The sequence below is a fragment of the Scomber japonicus genome, chromosome 7, assembly GCF_027409825.1.
Source record: "Scomber japonicus isolate fScoJap1 chromosome 7, fScoJap1.pri, whole genome shotgun sequence".
NCBI classification, from domain to species: domain Eukaryota; kingdom Metazoa; phylum Chordata; class Actinopteri; order Scombriformes; family Scombridae; genus Scomber; species Scomber japonicus.
In genome coordinates, this window is record NC_070584.1 from 16,126,716 (window position 1) to 16,140,508 (window position 13,793).

Genomic DNA, 13,793 nt, shown 5'->3' on the forward strand with positions numbered 1-13,793 from the left:
CGACAAAGAAAGGAACAATTTAATTGGAATTTAAACAAGTTTGCAGTTGTATGGCCATTACAGAATGCTTCTGCCCCAAGTACAATATTCTATCTGTTTTGACAACATAGCGTGGGCAGTTGAAATTAATTTTTGACTAATAACTACACACTTGCAGCAAATAGTGTTGACAATAATAGATTTTAGCAAGGTACGGAGTAAAATTGAGGGTTCTAGCAACTGTGTTTCATTTGGTAGCTACCACTCTAGATCAAAGAGTCTATAGTGCGTTGTGTGAGCCTTGCCTGATAATAGCAGGAGATGAAGATGCTTTCATGTCTGCAGTACAGGGCTCTTAGTCACATAATACAACAAAAAGGCACAAAATAATGACAGGCAATATGCAACTGTAGACCTTTACATGTGTACCTTACAGCACGATTATGTACCTTATTGTGCGCCTTGCAGTGCTGCACATGTTTATCTCAGCCTGCAAATTCTGTGTAAACATGCACAAATCTATTATGCTTTACTTTGTGCCTACTTATGCACTTCAATGTATATATAGGTACATCAGTGTGAATTTTCACATACATTCACTAGTGTGTATGTGTGTGTATATAGAGGGGGGAAGGAAAGGTGAAATTACATAGTGGGGCCAGCAGGCAGGACACCCGCTCGAAGTACACTCATTTTCTCATCTCACACATCGGGCAACCTGCTGCTCCTCAGGAAACAAATAATGGCTTAGTCATAACACCTCGCCAACACACCAAAGAGCTACTCACTGGAAATAGCAGTGATTTTACCACTGTAAAACATGCCCACCTCCCTATACAATTTATTTCAGATTGTACAAAAGGTCTACCAAAAGAGTGGAGGTGGGTCCAAATTAGCCCCTACCTTCTCACTCCCCTACCACATGTGGCTTGTCTATTAGCGAAACTGGACATGAAGCACTGTATGATAACGCGCTGCAGTGCTATAGTGGTAAACCTATAGAATGTGTCACGTTAGTTCTTGGCAGAGCCACAAGTGTCTAAGCATACTCATTCAGTATAGTATGACCAACCATAATTTCTTACATTTATATACTTTACATAAATCAGATTTTGGGGCACATTCTTTATTATGAAACCTCCGCCATTATTAGATTTACATCATTTTTCATTAAGAAGCCACCTTTCATTACTGCCGAGCTTTTTGAGTCATTAGGAAGACTGGTAGTTTTTGGCAGGGGCTCAAGTGCCTAAGCATACTCATACAATCTAATATTAACCAACCACAGATCCTTACATTTATATACTTAACATAAATCAAATTTGGGCACATTCTTTATTAGAAGACTGCTGCCATTATTAGATTTACATAATTTTTATTAGGAGGCCACCTTTCATTGCTGCTGAGCTTTTTCTTGAGTCGTTAGAACAACTGTCACTGTAAGCAGCTGACAAATCAAAAGCAAATGAATATCTAACCTCATTAAAAGGCCATTATGAAGAGCAATGCATCATTTGGATTCTTGGTTTTAACTGACAATTAAAATATATAAGTTGTATCCATTAAGCTAATTGATCAGCACAAGGCAACATTTTTCTGTTAGTTACAACCCCATTAGAAGCTATTAATCATGCATCTTTAATAGCTCTGTATTTCCTCCGATGCTGTACTTTTTGAATGTATTTTTCTGTAACTTTAATTTACCAATATACAGTCTTTGTCTATAAACTCTCTTTGTGGGTTTTAGACTTTTTTCAGGCAAATTGGCTGGCCAGGCTAGCAGCATGGTATCTGTGAGATGGAGCACCATGAAATTCTGTGCAGATATTTGTTGTGTCACCATGAAAATGACTATTGTGATGCCCTGGTAGTCATCTAGTCAAAATTATTATTTGTCCAATACTTTGATTTATACCTAAATACCTGCAAATCTAATGACATTCCAATAAACAACAGCTTTGAACAGCAGTGAATGCATGGATACATTTTACAAACACTTTTATCCATATCCAGTTTTGCATCATCTTTGCTTTGGTTCATTGTCTAGCATTTTAATAATGAGCTGGCTTTCTCCTTCCATTCCAATAAGACAGCATGCTAGGCTGAATGATGCTGGGCCATTTAAACCTGTCTCTGAACTGTGCTTAACTGCAGTGTGTTGAGCTGGAACAGGGCAGGGCACTGTGATGGTGTGATCCAAGTGCAGGCAGCATGCAGGGCTGATCCTGCTGGGAAGTGTGGCAGTGGACAGGCAGGTGTTGTGACAAGATGAGGCCAACCACACTGCCTGCTATGCAGGCATACAGTAGGTTACAGATGGAAAACCTTTTACAAAAGCGCCTGTGCCTATACATGTATATGCCTGCGTGAAAGGATGGAAATAGACTCTGTTCTTCATCCTTTCAGTGTTGACGTTCACTAAACGGTTTAGTAACTACAACCCCCCTCCAGACGCACACACAATGACACATTCACTGGTTAAACGCCAGCCCCTCCACTCCTCATTGTCCTACTGCGAGGACATACTTTATTGCTTGTGTGTGTTTGTGTGCTTCTGTGATTGAGTGATTGCATGTTTACTTGAACGTGTGTGCACATATGTGTACATCTGCCAGTGCAGTGCGTTGGCGGTACGTCTCCCACCCAACCGTGTAGATTCCAGGGAGCCAGGCAGTCTGCTTGTGGCTCCCTCCTGTTAGCTGCCCCATAGCAGGCTGGAAATGGTGGGTGGAATCCTCTCCCAGAGTTTTCCTGATGCTGCAGGCAGATGTCTCTCTCTGTCTCCCCTCATCTCTCCGCTCACCTGGGGACTGATGCCAGCCAGCAAGCCTCGATTCCACCCTCTTCCCTCCAGCCCTGGAGGCCGTCAGCCTTGCCAAAGAAGGAGTGAAGATGAGAGTGGGGGCGGGCAGATATGCCAATACCAGCCTAAGCTCCCCATGCATACAACATACACACTCAGTGTGTGCGCACAAACTTCCATAAACACATCATTTACATATAGCAGCTGCAGAATACCACATTCATCCGGGCTATAATCAACGTAAATACATTATTACGTTTGTTATGAGACTAAAATCCTTTGCTGACTCACATTTGTGCATGCCCACACTTGCATACTAACCACACACACGCACATATAGACAATTGTGACTGCACCCATCTATACAGAAGCAGCATCTATGGCTGCCAGGTTGGCCCCGTTTGGCTGCTTGGACAGCTCTCTGAGTGCTAAGTGTCTCGGTACCATTAAGCACCAGCCAGCCCATCTAGACTGCCCTGCATGAGTGCTCTTCGCCAGAACACTTCATTTTCAGCTAACCTTCTGGTAGCTGCGCTTGTCGAACCTCACATTTCTTGTTGAAGATGAGGGAGAGGGGTGAGGAAGGTGATGGGAAAGTGGGAAGCGAGGGTTGGAGAGATGGTGAACGCTGGAATGGAGCATTACAAGCATCAGGCTCTCAGCTGTTGCACCCATCTGGAATTTAAACTCAGTGTAGATTGAATATATACACCCATGAACAGTTACAGTTGGATATTTGAGCTATTTAACAAATTTATCTGGGGAAAATACTCAATTTATAATCATACACTACCAGGTAATTTAGATGACTCTTTATGGACAATCTTGGTTTATTGGCAAGCTAAAACTACATGCAGTTTTATTTCAACTCATTCAATGAATTGTTCTGTTCATGGTCTCTGTTCTGAATAGACTATTTAAAAATATTAATAATAATAATAATAATAATAATAATAAAAGAGGAGCCACAAAAATGATTTTGAGTTATATTTAAACTGCCAAACTTAACACCTGATGTCAGCTGAGAGTCAGAAAGGAGGAGGAGAGGGAAGAGAGGAGGGTTAGTTATAAATAGCAGTAGTCTCTCCAGGATGGCAGGTTTTTAATTAACAATAGAAAGCGTCTGATAATCCACAGTTAATCCAGAAGAAGAGGGAGGATAGAAGAAGAAAAAATCATCAGTTGTTTGATGTTAGGACTACAAGTCCCGCCTGAACCTTCCACTGCTTGCTGCTTAGCTGTTCTGCACTGTGATATCCATAGCTCAAATGTATTTATTTTGTGAAACAGCCATGTTCCATATTTTGTGATTCACTTTCTCTCTGACTAACCGCTGTCTGTTCCCATTAGAGGGAATATGTGCATGCCGCTCCTCTTAAACAGACTGGGATTCTTTGTGCTTGTGTGTGGTGTTAGAGGATAGGGGCTGTTTGTTGAAAACTAGCCGACTGAAGGCCCTGATGGCTGGAGGCGTCCGTTTAAAGTCCTACGCCTGTTGAAAAGCTTGATCTGTCGGGGAAACACTGGGAGATGTCAGGCCTGCTTCATACTCAAAGGGAGTCTGCTATCTAAGACACTTTGAGCTTAGAGGGAAATGGGGGTGGTATTTTTTCTCTTGTTTTGCCCAGCTGCAAAGACAGTAACAAATATGTTATTTGTACTTACTGTGATGCTTTATTTGCTGGGGCTTGGTTGAGTCCCTCTCTCATGATTCACAAAGAATCTGAGTTTAATTTATGATATTCATGATATTTATATTTCAGGCATTCTTTCACTGACACGTATATCCTGAACAGGATGATATATGATGACAGCAAAATCTGTTTTTTAAGTTATTGATTTCATGGAAAGATATAAACAATCATTTGAGGGGAAAAATGACCCGAAAAGACACATGTTACATCTGTGGGATTGGCTTGTGGCATCAGAACATGCTTTTCTTGACAAATAGTTGGCAAAAGTCACATCAAGCATCTTGGTGCTCTAGGCAGGAATCACTGTGATCTGCTTGGTAGTGATGAAGAGATGCTGTAAAGGACTTTCCAGAAAATGTGATAATGTGGCTGAGTATAGATATTTAGTTTTTTGGGATGTAAAAAAGTACCAGGGATCAAACTCTGTTCAAGGAATCTCATTGTCAGACTAAACAGATTGCAGGTATGGCAGAGTATGAATAGGATTATTAGTCAGTGTCAAATATAGCATCACTTTATAAACGTAAACCCCTAAACTAACAGGAATATATCCTCCTCTAATAATAAGAAGTGTCCCTATGTCTTCTCTCAAATCCATAGTACATCTCAGGTCTTTTAATCCATATTTCCATCACTTATGTCCACTAAGGATGTGTGGAGAGACACACGCAAACCATGTGAGGAGAGCAGAAAGACAGAAATATGGTTTTAGAGAAATGTGATGTCCTTTCCTTTGAAGCATCATGTGAAGCGATGTCCGTTTCTGATCACAGCTGATCCACTGCTAGTCAGCTTTAACAGCTGTAGAGACTTCTGATGGAGTTTGTGTCTACACATGTGCACTGTGCTAATACTAATAAAGGTGCACAGTTATCACTGGCAGAGCAGCTGTTTTCTCTCTGCAGCCTGTTTCCTGTTTAACAAACACCTGCACATGAATAAATACCTGGATTATGTATTTATACTGTGTACTGCGTCCTGCTCAGAGGCACAGAAACCATTTCTACTGGCAGAGTGTTTATATTATGCATTAATTATTTGTGTCTGATATTGTGATTGTGAAATCATTACTTAATAACCCAGAATGTGACTAGGGTGTCTTTTGAACACTGGAAATGATGTAACTGAAAATCATGATAACTGAAAATATATAAAATATTGTGAAAAAATAAAATATATAATGTGTTTAAAATGCATATATTGCTGTTATAGAGACTCTCACTTACTTTAATGTTATAATAAATGATAAAGGGGGAAATAAAAAACATTTGATGTTGATGTATGACTCTACAATTAACAGATTTTTAACTAGATGGTGAAAAATAAGACACAACTTTTGAAGTGATCAACTTGAGTTGAATCTGTCATCTGTCTAAACTCCAGTATGAAACCACAGTGATGTGATGTATCAGATCAGTGCAGTCAGCTGCAACATCCAATCAATAACTGATATCCAATAAAAGGGAATGTCAGCGGGTAAAAGACTTGGCTGCTCTGGTGTATCCTCACTCATGGCTTCTAGGAGCTCATTCCTTGCTTCTCGATCCTCACCCTTCAGAGCAAAAATAAGAGCTCTGAGGCAGCCTTTAAGATGGCGGACCGGAACGACTTATGGTTCAAACAAGGATCGAGGATCAAGGAGTGAGGAAATATCACATAAGACACTTGAGATGTACCCTATAAGTACTGATGATGAGTATAAAATTGATATGTTTTCTTGTTGTGTGTAAACAAATTGTAGCAACACAAGAATTTAATGGGGATTGAAGTTTAAAAGCTTTCCTTTCTCTCCTTCTGGTATTTCAGGTCAGAGTCTGGGCTACGGCTTTGTCAACTACATCGATCCAAAGGACGCAGAGAAAGCCATCAACACGTTAAATGGACTCAGACTTCAGACCAAAACAATCAAGGTAACTGACAACAGTCACAGCTTAACAAGTGTAAACATTAATTATTTTCAGTACAACACACATTTCTTAAAACTAATAATTAGAAATGAATTACTGATGATTATAAAATTATAAAAGAATTACTGCCAATTATAAAAACTAATAACTAGATAATCCACGATAAAACTCAAATGTGTTTCACAAAGTAATAGAGGTCATGGTAAACTTAAATAATAAGGCTGCTTTCCTCTTTCTCAGAGCTCTTTAGATAGTGATGCTGTTTGTAAATGAGCTTGAGGGTGAGATGGGATTAACGTGCAGCAAGCCTCAGAAATAAAAAGACCATCTGAATCAAAGAGACACATTAAAAAGCTTGTGACTATAGCTGATATGCTAATTAGTTTCTAAATGTCAAAATGTTAAGGTGAAATTATATAGATATCTCTGAGTGAAAGAGAAGAAACATGTCAATCATCACATTTTCCAAAATAATTGAGGGCTCTGTTAGTGCATTTTAATGGCATGACTAATGTGCAGGCTTGATGGTGGTTGTCACGGAGAGAAGACAGATAAATCAATGCCAATGCTGCGCTGTCCCTCCTCCAGACATGTTTTAAACACTTAAAATCAAACCTTGCAAGCAGTTGGTTACAAGCAGGTTTTTCTCTTCAACTATCCTCTACTATCATCCCCTCCGCTCTGTGCCTGCTGATATGCTGTTGCTGTTAGGCTGGGCAATAATCTGTTGCTCTGTGGTAATCCCTGGATTCACGTTCCAGTCATCTGATCTAATCTAATCTAATAGGATGGGATTAGCCTGTCGTTGTGAATGGGGGAATCCCTCAGAGAATCCCTCCAGTCTCTAGACAGTACATGCTGTCCGGCTTGGCCTGAGTTCAGCACAGCAGCCTGGTTCTGATCTAACTTCTGCCAAAGAGACCGAGAGTATTTGTGTGTAATGTACCCTTGTGTAGTATTAGTGACTGTAAGAATGCCTTTCTCTCTGTTTGAGGTGGGATCTGTGGTGATCTGATGTGTCTGAATGATCTGAAATACATGTGTTATGTACACAGAGATACCCTGTGTACATATTTTATATTAATAAATATTACAATTCAAATATTTATGACCAAGTTATCATTTAAAAAACTGAGGCCTGTAAATGTAATCATGTGGCTCAAATATGTAATATAAGATTAGAAATCAATAGTTGCAATATCCCAATCTTAAAAGGACTACAATTCGGTTTCTAGAACAATATTCATATTGAGAAGGGGTATCATTGATACCCCTTGTGATTGATATTACAACACAAAGCAAGCCAATTTGGATAATTAAGTGAAAATAGGCTTTTTTCCTTATAAAGATTGGGTGAAGCTGAAGGTCATCTATATGTATATATGGTGTGAAAATCATGAGGTCTTTATCTAGTGGAACAGTCTGAGTTCATACATTTTCACGCGCATAACACAAGAGGTTGCTTCACGTCGTTCCTGAGACAAAGGTGATCTTCTTAATGACAGAAGACAAGTCTACATCTCTGTCTGGTGCTATCGCTCTTTCACACTTCATTTCCTCCCTCCTTTAGCCTTAGTTCCTTGCTTTCCTTCTCCACAACAGACTGAAACACCCTTAAGCTAACAAGGTAAATTAAATGGCAGCATGGTAATTCTAAAATTAAGTTTGTAGCTCTTTCATGTCACACCCTTCCCACTCTCTGCCACTACACTTGTGAGGAAACGCTTGGCCCAGAGATTCACATGCTCTCAGGCGATGTGTCTCTCTATAGCGTCTTTGAGTTGGTTTCGCTGCTGCAGTTTCCTCTGCCATGACACCTCAGATTTTGTCAGCGATGGCTGCGATGCTGCTTCCCCACTGAGGTGTGAGGGGAAGCAGCATGCCAAAGGTGAGAGAAGCTCACAGTGACACACATGCATATAATCTCAGACACATTTATACAGCGTGCGCTTGTGAACACTTTAATCTTCACACTTACAGTTTTTCTAACTTTCCTGCACACACACACGCACCACACCACACTTGTACACAATACTGCTCACAGCTTGAGGAGGTGTTAATGGATTAGACATCTGGAGTTGGTTGACAGGGAGCGAAAATGAGGGAGAGTTGCACACAGAAGAAAAGAGTGGGGGGGGGGAACAGAAACTGGAAGCAAAAGAAAGGTTTAGTGAGGCAGCAAGCAGGAAGGAAGGAGAGAAGCAGGAGGAAAAGATCCAGGCAGCGAAAAAGGAGAGAGATGCAGAAAGGAAGAGGAAGACAGAGGAGCTGAGCAGGGAGGCCAAAGAGGAAGATTTGAGAAAGAAGAGACAGAAAAAAGTGAGACATGAGGAAAGCCAGCTGTTCTCAATCCCATTCTCCCACCATTAGAGTTCAGCAGGATTTCCATGCTGTTGTTCAAGGATATGACTGCATATCCACCATATTTGCCTGACTTTAACCTTAGTTGATGGCTTATGTCTCCACATGTCAGAGGTAATGAAAGTAGTAGAAGGGAAAGCTGCTCCAGTCAGCAGCAGTAGTAATGGGATTTACACAATTTTTGCTGGAGCAAAAATCGGGTCTACGCATGAAGATTTTGGGGACAACGTTTGACAACTAAAAAGCTATACTGCTCGGAGCTGCACAACACAGAATAACCAGTTATTCAGCTCCAGCTATATGCACCCATTACAGAAGACGTTCATGCACTGAATATTCGAGGTAGAAGAATGTGAATGATTGAAAAACAGTCAAAGCTGTGTCGAAAGCTGTGAGTGTGTGCGTAGTTATGCATGTGTGTGAAAATGAGGAGGAGGACCAGCGTGTGACAATGAGGAACCCAGAGAAATTGTGTGGGTTAGTGGTAACATGAGGAAGTCTTTTTATTCCCTCTGTGAGATTGCTGTCCAGGAGAGTGGTGCAAGGGCAAGAATGTAATGGATTTTATGTGCGTGTGTGTGTGTGTGTGTGTGTGCGCTTGTGTGTGTACGTCTGCATGTGATTTTGCAGCACTGCATAAAAGAGATTTGTGAAGGGACACTGAAGCAATAATTTACTCCAAGCACAGATGCTCTGCAGTAGAGAATACGTTAAAAGTTTCACACATACTCTCTACCTGCTTAATAAAACAGAACTGTGATATCGACTCTTTGGAGTTTACAAGGCTAAATGGTGCTTGGTGAAAAGCTTAAAGGCTTTTGTTAACTTACATTTAGGCTTTTTGCTAATGTCTTAAATTGCCCACTGAAAAAGACATCTGCAATCACAATGTATTCACCCTTACCTCTTATTCATTCATAATTTCACTCAGAATAATGCTCGAAATCAATACGGTGAATGAATTGACTTTTTTGTTCACTCATAATACTATTAATCATGTTCCCCTGGCTACTTAAGCTGTCCTTTCAAAGTGAAACACCTGTGGTTTCTACCCAGGGGAACAAAGTTTCCTCTGCCTCTCTCAGAAAACAACTCTAGTGTTATCTTTTGTGTTCTAAGGAGCTAAATCTTTTCCTGATGACAATAATCCCCAAAGCAAGGTGTACTAACAAAATACAGTCATATTTTCCTCCCTAAAGAAAATGACCCCCATGCCTGCCTATCCAAAACACATTCAGACACAAAATCCTGTCTCTCACACTATTATCTTGTTTAGATATTAACCTCTTGGGATGTTAATGAGTCAATAAGCATGCCTTAATTTAGTATTAATGTACCTAAGTCTCTGATTTTTCTCACAGGTGTCATATGCACGACCTAGCTCAGCCTCCATCCGTGACGCCAACCTGTATGTAAGCGGCCTGCCCAAGACTATGACCCAGAAGGAACTGGAGCAGCTCTTCTCCCAGTATGGACGCATCATCACTTCCCGCATCCTTGTCGACCAGGTCACAGGTATCCATGGGGCAGCGCCTCCTCTGACTATACATTTTCAGACTGTCACACATGACCAGGCAGACAAAAAGCCTACGCTTACATACTATATGTATTATGTGTGTGCATCATATAACAACTTCAGTTAAACTAAATGTTTTACTCATCACACATTTTGTAAAAAGAAAGCATTATGTGTTTAATTCCTAAGCACTGCCAAATTGTTTGTCTTTTCTGTGCATTCGATTGACCGATGACACCTAGCATACTTTCAGAGTATTCAGATTCCTTTGTGCATCTGGATCAAGAAGTACACACAATCATTATTCAAGTAGCAAAACATTTTCTTCAGCAAAATAAAGATATCAACTGGACATGACATATATTTGGTTGATTATCTCTTTACTGTAAATCATAAACTCTGGTGTAACAGTTCAGGTTTGAAGTTTATTTTATGCCGGTGCCTATCAAACTGAAATATGTTGACGCTACACAATACTGTACTACGGAGCCCCTCTGGTGACATTTGAAAAAAATAAAATAACGCGTGGCCACGGGATACTAATGCGTGGCTACGCGTTGATTATCTCGTGGCCACGGGATACGAATGCGTGGCCACGAGTTAATTATTGTTGTCATTTCCATGAAGATACTGTTGATTGTTGCTGAGGCTCCGTAAACATGGACACATTTGAATTGATTTCCTTTTATTTCAATACGGGAATGAATTACAATGACTACTACTCAAGTCACTTGCGGTTAGACATGGCGTAGTTCTCAGCAAGAGACACTTAATTCGGCTGCTCAAAATGCATTGGCTTAAATGCAAAGGATATTCATATATGTATGAATATGGATGTCATATATTTCATCATTCACCAGCTGGAGTGATACCATAACAAATAGGTCCCTGAGCACATATACGTTTATATTCACCCAACACACTTGTAAGTATTAACCATTGTTATGAGGGACTTGTACCAGCAATTGAGTTTTTCAGTGAAAGACAAAATAAGACAAACTTCATTCAATCAGTCAGGCTAATAAATGATTGAATGAGGGTGTCCTTAATGTTGCCCAACCCTAACCCTAACCCTCTGCCAGATCCCTCAGGTATTACACTCACATGCAGCCATGCAGTTTACCACTAATGCGTGGCCACGCATTAGTGGCCACTGTCTTTTAGTATCTCCTGGCCACGAAATGCATAATGCATGGCCATGTGATACATACAGTAATGCCCATGCGATACATAATGCGTGGGCACACCTTAGTGTCACGTGGCCATGCTTTTTTTTTTTTTCAATTGTCACCAGAGGGGCTCCGTACTGTACTTTACTGTCCTCCTTTCATTTGTGCATAGAAGCAGTGTATTAAGATGACCACATAAGCATAAAATAGTCTGACAGCAGTGACTTTACATCTGCACAATAATACAGAAGAAATTCCTATTTGTGTTAATACACTGCGATACAGTGAAAGAAAGCAGGAAAAGATAAGTAGGATATGGGTAGGATATGGGGTAGTGGCAGAATGTGAGTAAAGCATTGACAACCACAAACATTGGCAATGCAGTAAGAGTGGGACACAGTTCATTACACTGAACATCAATCTGATTTTACACACATTCACCATAACGTGATATATATCAATATTGGAGAGAGATTTGTGTTAATATTGTAATGTGATTTCAATCTTATTGACCAGCCTTACTATCCACCAAGCATTGCTTAGTGAGTGAGAGATCTCAATAGGCGATTTGTCTGACCACTGCCCCAGCTGAGGGCACCGTGGTCAAAACAGTGATTACATGAGAGGCACAAGCTGCGTAATAAACATGCTCAATTACACATTCCTCTACATCCTAAACACAGGAATGAATCACATCAGCCCATTGTATTGCAGAAGAACCCCTCCAGGGTGTCTCTTAGATCCATTTCAGGGGTTGTGTTTGTGCCTACAGGCTGCAACCTGCTCCAGTGTTATGTGCAATGTGTACTGATGAAGCAGAAAGGGAGCAGCATGCTGTAAGCCACACTCATTTGCCTAAGCAGAATAAATCACTGCTGGCAGTGAAGTGCACGCCTGTCTGTACACACTGAGCAGAGGAGGGGAGAGGGTTAGAAGAGAGGTGAAAGCAGAGGAAAGGAAAACAAAGGAGACAGGGGGAGTGCAGATGAAGAGGGAGGAGGCAGAGAATAGGAAAAGAAAAACAAGTAACAGAGGGTGAAGATGAGGAGAGACGTGGGCAGGAGAGGAAATTAGTAGAGGAAGGAAGCAAAGGGAAAGCTGAGGAGAGGGGCAGCGGAAGGGAAAGGTGGAAAAAAAGATAAGGCTGTTTCCACCCTCATCCACACACATTTACATGAGGTGGGCACATCTCCTGTCTATCTGTTTTAACTGAGAGACCTGTCATACCATCACGCTGCTTAGACCACTGGGATTCCCTACAAAGAATCGCAGCCACACAACCGACAGCAAGGCCGCAGAAAACCCTACACTACAGTCACATCTCTCATTTTTAGCTTCTCAGCTCAGGCCACACACCATGAATAAAACACATCTCACCAGAGGCGGCACTAAGGCTTCTCAATTAATCGAAATTTGATTGTGATTACGATTTAGGGGCCAAACAATCTCAAAACGAATAAAATCGAGGGGAAACGATTTTTAACAATAATGAGATAGCTGACTAATTATTAAAAACCAGGATGTGGTGTATGAACTATCGTCATCATTCGCTCAGCACTAATATCTCTGCACATTTTCTGCTGTGTGTTGCGTTTAGCGGCAGATAAAAGGCTGCTGCTTGGAGAGAAAATTTATCAAGCCGAATGGACAAGAAATGTCCAATAAATGCAGCATGTTTCTAAAGTAAAAAAAATGATTTTTCCATAATCGAGCACCATTCACCATAGCTTAAGTTCACAAGATAATCACTAATTCAGTCTGTGACTGTCATTCTTGACTGGCACGTGTTCAGTCTTAGAATAGAGCCTCCTCGCGAGCATGTCCGGATAAAGACGAACACCCAGATCAAATAAAAATGTCTGCTGAGAAAATAATGTTTCACATAATCATTCCTGTTCAGTCCCATTTAAAACTGACCTTTAAAATGCTTAATATTAACAAATTTCTCTAAATTTTGATGTCCCTCTCCAGCCAAACTTTAGTTAGTAGCATGCTAATAATGAAGACATTGGGTTACATATGTTGAAGTAGCAATACATGGCCCACCAACATAGTAATAATAATAATGCATTTTATTTAAAGGCCCCTTTCAAAGCACTCAAGGACACCTTACGAGGCACATATAACACAACAACAGTACATACAACAATATACATCAGGTAACATTTAGTGCAAAGATAAAGAATAAATATGAATGTGACTACAAAGTGCGTTAGAACAATAAATAAACAAGAACGTGATTGCATAGTCAGTGTGAGACAGAGTATGCCACTCTGAATAGGTGCGTTTTCAGGCGGGTGGAGATAGAGTCAGAAGTGCGAATGTCTGGTGGGAGAGAGTTCCAAAGACGGGGCAGATCGGCTG

At 40.6% G+C, this 13,793-nt stretch overlaps 1 protein-coding gene across 2 annotated transcripts in view; it reads left to right on the forward strand.

Moving 5' to 3' along the window:
- The window catches only part of elavl4 (ELAV like neuron-specific RNA binding protein 4), a 74,792-nt gene that overhangs the window by 42,423 nt on the left and 18,576 nt on the right, over positions 1 to 13,793 (forward strand). The window contains exons 5-6 of one of the 2 annotated variants that reach the window (XM_053321817.1): positions 6,283 to 6,386; positions 10,106 to 10,256. In XM_053321817.1, the coding sequence (XP_053177792.1) occupies positions 6,283 to 6,386; positions 10,106 to 10,256 (255 nt within the window). Of the gene's footprint in view, positions 1 to 6,282; positions 6,387 to 10,105; positions 10,260 to 13,793 lie in introns of both variants that reach the window. The other variant, XM_053321818.1, reaches the window with a different exon arrangement.